The following is an 11,488-nucleotide window of genomic DNA, read 5'->3' on the forward strand; positions in this document are numbered from 1 at the left end:
CTTTCTTTCTTTCTTTCTTTCTTTCTTTCTTTCTTTCTTTCTTTCTTTCTTTTTTGGTTTTTTGAGACAGGGTTTCTCTGTATAGCCCTGGCTGTCCTGGAACTCACTTTGTAGATCAGGCTGGCCTCGAACTCAGAAATCCACCTTCCTCTGCCTCCTGAGTGCTGGGATTAAAGGCATGTGCCACCATGCCCGGCTACTATCAAGCTATTCTTGAGAATATCAGAATATAAAGTACATGACTTCATTATCTTTCTACAGATTTGCCCACACAAATTTAGCACCACTGAAGAAAATGACTTTTTTTTCTCAGAACAACTCTGGTTTTACACTTTAATTTCTTCACAATTGCATAACAAATCAGTTAAATAAATGAAACAAATTTAGTGGGCCTTTGTGACTGAGTACATTCACAACTGACTCTTTGAAAGCTTAGAACTCTGAAGGAAAGCAGAAAAATTAAGGGAGCCTTGGGGCAGGTGATTACCCAGTAGTCCTCAGTCATCTACAGGCTTCCAGTGTTATATAGGGACTATAGTACTGATATTATGGCAAGCCACTTAAATGACAGTAACTTAAGAACTGTGCTGTGGCAAAAGAATGAAAACTAAAAATGTTTTAAACCATGATGAGGCATAATTCAGAGGCTAATGTGATCATATTCTACCATGTAACAGTGCAAAGATATTTTAGCCAAATGATGTTTTCCACTAAAATCTGCTTTAACATGAAACGAAATTACCAAACACCAACAATTAAATATCAAACCATGAGAATTTCAGGATATGATTATCTTTATATAGATCAATTATTATACAATCTATATTATATAAACAGGGACGCAAATAATGTTTCCTTTGCTTCATGTGCTATTAATGGCAAAAATAAGGAAAGGAGGAACATAGTAAAACAAGCAACTGTCATAGCCAAGGATGTTACTGCTTTTTGTCCTTTGGACATTATGTGTCTAGTGTGCGTCACATGTGTGCTGGTGCCCTTGGAGGTCAGAAGAGAGCACTAGAGCTCATGGAGCTTGGGTTATAGGCAGCTGTGACCCACTAGGGTTGTCTAGAAGAGCAGTTCATGCTCTCAACTCATGAACCATTGCTCCAGCCCCACTCTAGTACATATTAACTTTCAACAGATGAAAATCTTAACATTCTTAAGGAAAAAACCCCTAAAGATTAGTACTTAGAAGGAAATAGTCCTGAGCAGGGAAGAGCTCTGGCTGGCTTTTATATCATTAGCTAGAATGACTCATTTTGCCACACTGAGTTTACAACAACAACAAATTAGTGATTTGTATTTCTATCCTTTGTGATGTGTGCAAGGAGAGAGTAGAGACATGCAAGTGAAAGTTCTTAGATAAAAGAATGTAAGATTTAATGGAGAAATCCATTGCATCTACTATATTACACAATGTTAAAAAGCTACCCTCCATATAGAAAAATCAGTGAAGTACTCTTCACTTTGTTATTTATAAGCACATATTAAGATGAATGGATTTATTTCTCTAACCATGGAGTAAAGACACCATCTAAGTAAAGAACTTTGTAAGTATGGGAGGAGAATATTCACTAAAAAGTCACTAAAACGTTTGGAAGGCAGCTAGATAAGCATGATTAAATACCTAATATATAACTTGCAATGTCACCTGCATTACAATTTTGTGTTTAATACCTAGATTTTAAAAATTTATCTCAACAAATTCATGAAGAATATTAAGATATGAAATCAGACATATATTTTGATTGTTGGGCATTACAATTCTTAATGCAATACAACTAGGACAATATGAAAATATTTCTTGTCTCCTGAGACAGCTCAGTTGGTAAAGGTGCTTGCCACTGATCCCAGGGACTAACATGGTGGAAGACGAAAATAGTCTACTGTGAGTTCTTTAACCTTTTAAGCATGCTGTGGCTTTTTTTTTTTTATGAAAACTTTTTAAATTAAATATTTATATAGGAGGCCTGCCATTACATTTTAGAACAATTTTCTTTTTAAAGATACCCCCCCCACCCTCCTAAAAAAAGAAGACCGAAAAACCGCCACTGCAGCTAGTGTTACTACTACAAGATTCCTGCCAAAAGTAATCATGGTGCCATCTGGTCTGACAATCTAAGAGAGCCAAAGAATAGCCATTCAAGTAACAGCTCTTTATCTCCACCAGTAAACTCACTGCAGATTACCACAGTTGAAATTCAAAACCCAGTTAATCTGGGATTGAAGCCACACTCTGTAGCACAGCTGACTCCACGCTAATGTGCATCTTGAGTACAGTCTGTTCTTCTAAAGCTAATGAATTATCCTCCTGTAAATGAGCTCGTTCTGAGATCAGCCGTGCGCTGTCACTTGTATCTTACTTAGCTGGTTTCACACACCTCCATGACAACGCAGAGTGGGTCACTTCAGGGTGTGCCTTAAAGCTGCTTCAGTGCTGTATTCTTGCTTAATGGGAACCAGGTCATTCAGCTAGAGATTTTATAACAGGCAAATGACTTTCACCTCCTGACCATGTATTCAAATTCACTTGGAAGGGGAAATAATGAGAGTCATTGTCTCAGAAATGTTCAGCAGTGTCCCTGGCAGATAATAGTTGATTGAAGCCCAGTTTAAACAGGCTAAACTGCAAGGGGAAGAAAAGTCCCACACAGCCCTTTCAGTCAGCCTCCAAATCTGTCTCTGACTTGAAAAAAATCAACAACAAAACCAGTTTCTTCCTTCAGCTACACATGCCTCAGGGAAAATAAAAATACCAGAAGAGCTGCTGAGTACTTTGCATATCACACTACAATTAGCAATGTATTAAATAACACAATAGAAACAAAATTAGTAGATTTTCAAAGGAAGCAAAACATTGGAAGCAAAGTGGCACATTAAATACCCACAGATAACTTTGAGTTCTTTAGGATACACACTGGCTTTTAAGAAGTCACTTCAAGCCTCTCAGAGATGCAGTAACAACCTACATATTACAGACCACAGTGGGAGTCAAAGATATTTACTTTAGGGATAATTACCATGAAATGGTATTGGTTTACAATTAATAGTATTGACAATTAATCATAAAATTAGAAGATGCTTTTAACTTTCTATTTCCAGGTTATAGTATCATTTTGCTTTTGCAAATAAGGTTGTTAATATCAGTTCTTATTCTTGTATCCTAATTACCTACTGAGATACACTTGGCTAATGAAGTCATTGAAAGTTTAACTGTGTGTATTCTCTGAAAAATGTACCCTCAGCTTTTTTAACTCTCAAGCATTAGTTAAATAAGGTTGTTTTCTTTTCTCTAACAAAATCTCAATTGTTTGATTTCGCTAATAAAGACACAGGACCCAGATACTAGGGTGAAGGGAGAAGGCAGATACTAGGGAGGCAGAGAAAGCATCTGGCTGATCTTCTTCCTCAACACACGCCCCAGAATGAATCCCCTTTCTCACATGGTCTCAGAAAACCTCCTTCAAATGCAACGTCCCTACCTTCCACTTCCTGTGCATCTCTCTGTCCATTCTCCTAAATCCCTCGTACTCTCTATGGTTTTTTTCTCAATAATACTATGTTTACTGGTTGCTTGTTCTGCCTTTTGCCTTTTTGACCTATGGTTGACTTTATTTAATCCTGTTTACAATATTCAACCTGAAAAGTTCTTGGATTAAAGGTGTGTACTAAGGCTGAGCCACACTACAACTAAAAACACTCCCCCCCCCCCGCCCCCCAGGAAATAACACAATTTCGGAGTTCACAGTGTACAACATAAGGTAAATTCACTTTTATTTACAGAGCTTCCTTATGGTTGGGAGAAAAAAGAGAACTCTCATTCCTCCAAATTTTTAGGTAACACTGAAGTTTTTAATATAAAATTTCCTACATCAACACTCAAGGTTAAAATTGCATCTGCAGTATCCATAAAGTAGGCAATTCCGGTGGTATGAACAATGTAGCAATCAGATAAGGGGAAAGAAAGCTCAGAAGTAAAGATGAGCACTGACAACTGAGTGGCGTTATATCTGTTATATACAGTTCCTGTCTGTTATATATACACAGTTCCTATCTGTTTAAACAGCCACATTAGCAGCAATCTTCACTCCTTGAAAGAACACTACACTTTCTAGATCTCCTAAAAAGAGAGTATACCTTTAAGTATATACCTCTAAACTTTGAATTAGTGTATCACAATGACCTTAAGGTCTTTTAATTGCTTTTGGAAATATACAAAGTAGTACCATGGGAATTCATTCACCCAGGGTCTATGCCTTCCTCTTTGAAGAATGCAGTAGCGAGGATAGCTACTCCAGCCATTAGTCTTCACCAGTTTTTCTGTTCCTTTACTGCTCTCTCCAGCCTACTCTTCCTTGTTCCTCCTCCCCTCTCTTCTTCCCTTTGAGATGGGTCTTTCTACATTCTTAGGCTCATCTTGAAACCCTGACTCAAGTAATCTCCTTCACCCTCTGGAGTACTGGGAGGACAGGCATGTGCTATGCTCTGGCCTTTCTCTTATATTCTGTATTGAGAAACCCAAAGACAGCTTCTCGAAAGCTAAAAGTCAGCACAAAAAGTGTTCCTTCCTCTAGTTAAAATAACCAGCAAATCAGGTTGCAGAAACATAAAGTGCCATATTTAGAATTCCCTAGATCTGTATGGAAAAGGAAAGCATTTGGGAGACTATTAACTCAAATAACCAACTTACTCAACATAGTATGTTCCATACTGAGGGTCCTCTATTTTCTCCCAGCCATAGGGAAGCTCTGTAAATAAAGAAAAAAGTAATCAGTGAGTGAATGTACCTTATTAAACTAATATTTGAGAATTAGAAAGCTGAGGGCTCACACAGTATGGGTAGCTTCTTCATCAGGCAAGTATATCTCAGAATATAATTAGGATATAGAACAAAAGGTGACCTTAGCTGGGTGTGGCTGTGCATGCCTTTAATTGCAGCACTCAAGAGCCAGAGGCAGGTGGATGTCTGTAAATTTGAGGCCAGCCTGGTCTAAATAGTGAGTTCTAGGCCAGCTGAGGCTCCATCGTGGAAGTCTGTCTGAAAACCAAATCAATAAGACATACAAAGAGCAAAAAGCCAACCAACAAAAACCTAACATTAAACTAAAAAGTGTTTATCTTAATAAAAGACATGATAATAGTTATTAGGGGCTGGAGAGATGGGCTGAGGGTTGAATATACTGCTTTTATAGAGGACCTGAGTTCCATTCTCTGCATGGACATCAGGCTCACACTGCCTGTAACTCTAGTCCCAGAGAATCTGGTCCTCTTGGGCACTTGCACTAATGTGCATATAGCTATACACAGACATACATACAAATACAGAATAAAGTAAAAAATACAAGTTATTATAATAAATCACTGGTTATATTTCTTTTATTTAAGATGCTTCATAAAGCTGGTATGAAACTCACGTTCCTTTAAATCCTATCCAGGCAGCACCAATTGTTACATTTTTTTTTTACTTTTATACATTATCATTTATTATGTTCTGACCTCATTCTCAAAGAACCCAGCCTTGACTTTTACCATTTCAAGTGCACAGACCAGATCTGTTAAGAGCCAAAGGAAGGATCTGCTTTCCTTATGGTAACTTCAGCTGAGCATCTAAAAAAACTAACTTAATTACCAGTGCATTGTGTAATCTGTATCTGTGTAATTTGCTTTGGTAACAAATATCTTACACAGTATTAGGATGTATTATTAATTTCAAGTGGTTAGTTAATACAATGAGAAAAACTGAAGTCACATTCAGATTTCTAATAGTTTAAAGAATCCTTTTAATAGTCACATATAGATAAAGCAGGCAGGGATGATCCTAGTTGGAAGTTGTAGTGTTGCCAATTATATATAGGAACTACTGAGTAAGAAACTTGCTTTTCATTTTTTTTTTTAAACATGATCTCATTATGTAACCAGGTTAGCCTTGAACTCCAGAGATCCACCTGCTTCTGCCTCCTGAGTGCTGGGATTATAGGCATGTGACACCAAGCCCAAATGAGTTGGAATTAAAAAACAAAAACCAAACAACAACAACAAAAAAAAACCTACAGTTGTTGTACATTATGATATTCTGTCCCTTTACTTACTTTAAAGAATTCTGTTACGTTTATAGGTGCTTGCCTACATGTGTGCTTGTGAAGGCCAGAAGATGGTGTCAGAATCCTAAGAAGTTGACTTCCTGATAGCTATGGGTGCTAGGAATTGAGTATAGGTCCTCTGCAAGAAGAGCCAGTGCTTTTAAACCACCTAAGTCATTTTTCTAGCCCCAGGTCTCTTTATTTTCAATTCTTTTTTTAGTGCATATGCGATAAACAAAACATACTGGACAGAAAACAGGCTTAGAATACATGAAAAGATTTTCTGCCACTGATTCAGTTATGAAATGTCAACTTCATAAACAAAAATTCCACTGATAAACTGACAAACTATAAAACTATTTTTACTGTAATAAAAATGTATTCCTCACTCAGAATAAAGAGAACAGGTTATTAGCCTCTTGAAAAACTCTTCAATTACCTCATCTCTCTTCTCTAACATATGTACACTTTTTGAGTTTTTAAAAATATATTGAGAATTTCATAATACACAGAATGCATTTTGATCATACTCCCCCTCTTGGCTTCCATAACTACTCCCAGATCTGCACTCACAACTTCAACACTGTTTTTTGTTTGTTTGTTTGTTTTGTTTTGTTTTGTTTTTCCATACATAATCAGTCAGTGGTTTCCAAGTTTATTGAGTTTTATGGTTCTCCTTTGAAGAATATGATTGAAGGCTGAGGTGGGGACGATGAAAGCAGACAGTGGTGGTTAATCTTGTCAGCCTGACGAGACCAGGGGCCAGCTAAGTAAGAAGCACGCCTCTGGGTAGGCCAGTGAGGGCAACTCCAGGATGGACTAAGGGAAGGGGGAAGAGCTCCCTTCATCCTCTTCAGTGAGTGGGAGTTTCCCATGATACAAAGAGATCCAAGGGAGAAAAATCCGCACTGCTCACCAGCCTTTCCTTCTGACTGGCGAGTGTTCCTATGTCCAGGACTGTTGTTCTCCTTTACTGACATGAGGGCTCAGCTTGGCCTTTCATGGACTGAAGACAAATGGCTCTCCATGGGTCTTCTAGACCTCCAGCACCACACAAGAACAGCTGAGACATTGCTGGACTACCTGGCTCCTATGAGTTACAGGCCATCTGAGCAAATCTTCTATACATGTATATTGATTCTGTTTCTCTAACTAAAACCTCATCTAGAAAATTATTGAAGTAATTGAAATATGTGGAAACTTTAGAAAAATATGAAGTGAGATATACTGCAGTTTACTTTGATCTGGTATTGCAAAGAGCAATCAATTTAATAGTTATAAGGTTTCATCACCAAGTAACCATTAAGTAGGTAGGATATTTTTGGATTATATTTGTAAGAATACATAATATTGCCAAAGTATATTATCAAGGAAATATTTTTCTCTTCATTAGAAACTGTCCTGAGCTAGCATAGAAACCAAGCGCTGATGAGTAGGGATCACTTGTACAACCATGGCTAGATTTATGTTTGTCTTTGGAGAGGGCTGGAGAAATGAAGAAAAATCAAACACTTTATGAAGGATGCATTAATACTTAAAAAAGAGAAAAGATCAACAGAAGTATATTGCAGCATAAACTTGGAAGTTGTCTATTTTAGCACTTGAACCAATTAGCAGCAGACATATTAAATGTAGCCTTCCTTAGAGAGCATATGTGGCAATCTGTCTTCTGAGTTACTTTTCATAATTTTAAGTCATTACCACTGGTAGCTGTAACAGTCTAATGAAGGTGGTAATAGATTAAAATGCCTACCGATTTTATACATTTTCTAGTGGATCATTTCACCTATTTCCTTTCTTTTTTCTTTTTCCTTCCTTTCTGTTCTTCTGTCTCCTTTTTATTAAAAAATATTAAGAACACAATGTGGTTCTTGAGCAGACAGAAAAATAGAACAGAAATGACAAGCTGAAAATAGGGTTTAGAGGGCATCAGGAGGAATACTATCAAATCTAAGAATAGCTATTAGAAAGGCCTTTTAAATGTAGAAATGTTTGAGTAGTCCAAAAAGACAAATTAGAGAAAATGAAGTCATTCCAGACAGATCAAAGAATACTGAAGTATTAAGATTGCTCTGGCAGCCACATTGCTGAAGACAACAGCTACATAACTCATTGGGATGTAGAACTGGTGCCTAGAGCCTTCACCAGTCAGTAACAAATAGGAAGGTCTATGCATGCTACCAAAGGAGAAACATAAACACCAATCCAGCTACAAACCCAGGGCAAAACAAAATTGTTGCAGGATCACACTGTGAACCCCAAGATTGTGTTACTTAATGAAAAAAAACTGTTTCTAGTTGTGGTGTGGCTCAGCCCTTAGCATACCCCTTTAATCCTTCTGGCTGGAATACACACACACCCTTAGTATGCACCTTTAATCCCAAACAATGAAGGTAAAGTTAATTTGTGGAAGGAAGTAGACATGTTTGAAAGTGATGTCTAATTGAGAGGCAGACAAAGTGACAACGAATCAAAGAAAGATTAGACAGAACAGGATATGTCCAACTCTCACGAGAGGAGCGAGTGAGGAGAGGGAGGCTACTTAAGAAAGCAGTGCTGACACAGGAGAAAGAAGGAGGTGGTTTTACTGGGAGAGTTTTACAGAGACAGGATTAAAGGGAACAAGCTAGGCACCGGTGAAGACAGAGGAGCTAGATGAGAACAGAGAAGAAATAAACATGAACTTATCTTTTTAAAAAAATTAATCTTTTTTTACAGTCCAGTCATTATCCCCTTCCTATTCTGCCCTTTGAAAGTTCCTCATCCCATTCCTCCTTTCCCCACCTGTCTTTAAGAGAATATCCCCCAACCCCAACCCATGCCAGGCTTCCTCACTCCCTGGGGCCTCAAGTCTCTGGGTTAGGTACATCTTCTCTCACTGAAGCCAGACCGGGCAGTTCTCTGCTGTATGTGTCGGGGGCCTAGGACTAGCTAGTGTATGCTGCCTGGTTAGTGGCTCAGTGTCTGAGAGATCTTGGGTGTCCAGGATAGTTGAGACTTCTGTCTTCCTATGGGGTCTCCCTCCTCCTCAGCTTCTTCCAGCCTTTCCCTAATGCAACCACAGAGGTCCCTGACTTCAGTTCAATCAATGGTTGGGTGTAAGTATCTTATTTTTTTAAAGACAAGGTTTCTCACTGAACATGAAGCTCACCATTTTAAGTAGGCTGGCCAGCCAGTGAGTATCCAGGAATCCACTTATCTCTGACTTACAAGATTGGGTAACAGGGAAATGTAGCTATGCCTGGCTTTTATATGGATGCTGGAAACTCAAACTCAGCAAAAATTCCTACCCACTGAGCCATCATAAGAGTGATTAAGTGGGACTGTGACATGATTACATTTATATTTGTAAAAGATATGGACCATCAATAACAGAGGAAGAAACAGATAAAATAGTATGATACAAAAGTAGACAAATAAGAAAACCTTTAATAGAGTAGGCAATGAATTACAATGGCTGGAACTAAGGCATTGGTAGTAGGAATGATGGGAATGGGCATGTAGCAGAGATAAGGAAGTGAAATCTGGTTACTATGGAGACTGAGGGAAGGAAAGAGTAGGACAGGAGGCCTTCGTGGTCCTCAGTTTCTAGTTCTTCTGGCATAAAAATGATAGATGAGCAATTACTTGTTTCGATGCTGTGACAAAATACCTAACAACAATGACTTAGCGGAGGATGGATTGACTTTGCCTCACAGTTTGAGGATATGGTCCATCTTGGCGGGAAGGCATGGCAGCAGAACATGAAGCAGCTGGTGGAGCTGCTTCCAAACCGAGGAGCTTGCATCCAGCTCACTTTCTCCCTTTTACTCAGTCTGGAGCTCAGTCTGGGTGATCTCCCTCTCCTTCCAGAAAGATTAAACCTTTCTGGAAACATCCTTACTGACACACTCATGTCAAATCCACCGAGGCTGAACACAAAGATTACCTACTATAGCATATTACCAAGTACTTACTAATAACTAATATGAGGACATGCTTGTAGAAATTAAAAATATAAAAAGATTTAGAGGAACTTAGGAGACCAAAGAGGCATTTAAAAATGTCTTAATACCATGTCTAGCACAAGTAGACATTAAATAAAAAGTTTTTAAAAGCTGCAATGCTATACTTGGTTCTTAACTGTAAAAAACAAAACCAAACAAACAAAAAAACTAGGGAAACTATAAGGAATAAGCTGAGAACAATCAGTTATGACTCAAACAACTGAGAGGATTATCATTTCTGAAAACACCTTCACAGACATACCTAAGAAGCCATATGAACCTAGATTCAACAGATAAATATAGGAAGATAAACATTTGTCAGGCACCATGTGAACAGCATGGCAATAGATAAGATTACTTAAACTGTGAATAGAGAAAGGTGAAAAATAGACAGAAGCTTAGGAACACTGACATGTTAGGAAGTGAAAGGCTAAAATATGGTCTTGGAAGGCGTTGAAGGGGACAGAAGCCATGACCAACGCTAACAAAGTTGTGGAGAGCTGTGAGAAGAGCTACGAAGGCACTACTGAAATGGACAATCATCATATTGACAAATTTAAGAAAAGCAGTTCTATACCCAGCATGGTGGCACATTTACCAAAGCACTTAGGAGGCAGAGGCAGGTGACGCCAGTATGGTCCACACAGAGAGTTCCAGGTGAGTCAGGGCTATATAGTGAGAACTTGTCTCAAAATAGAAAAAAAAAGGAAAGTGGATTGCTGAAAAGGTGGGACTAGGTAGGCTCTAAATGCAGACTATTACAATCACTAATTTTCTTCTTTTTTTTTTTTTCCTGTGTTTTTTTAAGACAGGGTCTCTCTATATAGCCCTGGCTGTCCTAGAACTCACTCTGTCGACCAGGCTGGCTTCAAACTCAGAGATCTGCTTGTCTATGCCTCCCAAGTGCCACCCATTACTTGGCATCAATTACTATATATTTAAAATAAAGGTAGATACCTTAACAAAAGATGTCCTTTAAAAAAACTTGTGAAAAAAAGCTGTAGGGTCATAGCCAAGAAGTATCTTTACTTGGGGACAGGAGAGACCTGAGTAACCTAACTGTCTTCTTCTGTATGAGAAATGGATGCATTTTCCCAATTGACTCGAAGAAGTAAATCTATTCTTGGCTTATCAAGCAGCTGGATGGCTCTAATGTCCATGAATTTATCCTTTTCCTTTTTATTTTCAAAATGAGATTTTTCTTATTGAAATATATGAATTAAAACTACTTTCTTGCCAGGCAGTGGTGGCACACGCCTTTACTCCCAGCACTTGGGGGGCAGAGGCAGGTGGATTTCTGAGTTCGAGGCCAGCCTGGTCTACAAAGTGAGTTCCAGGACAACCAGGGCTATACAGAGAAACCCTGTCTTGAAAAACCAAAAAAAAAAAAAACAAAAACAAAAACAAAAACAAAAAACC

The 11,488-nt window shown here is 38.3% G+C and overlaps 1 protein-coding gene across 1 annotated transcript in view; it reads right to left on the minus strand.

The window, feature by feature from the left end:
• The window catches only part of Magi3 (membrane associated guanylate kinase, WW and PDZ domain containing 3), a 192,090-nt gene that overhangs the window by 45,712 nt on the left and 134,890 nt on the right, over positions 1–11,488 (minus strand). The window contains exons 7-8 of the mRNA XM_021159113.2: positions 4,694–4,751; positions 2,760–2,791 (exon numbers count right to left, since the gene is read on the minus strand). Of these exons, the coding sequence (XP_021014772.1) occupies positions 2,760–2,791; positions 4,694–4,751 (90 nt within the window). The remainder of the gene's footprint in view (positions 1–2,759; positions 2,792–4,693; positions 4,752–11,488) is intronic.

This window comes from Mus caroli, chromosome 3, assembly GCF_900094665.2.
Source record: "Mus caroli chromosome 3, CAROLI_EIJ_v1.1, whole genome shotgun sequence".
Lineage (NCBI taxonomy): Eukaryota > Metazoa > Chordata > Mammalia > Rodentia > Muridae > Mus > Mus caroli.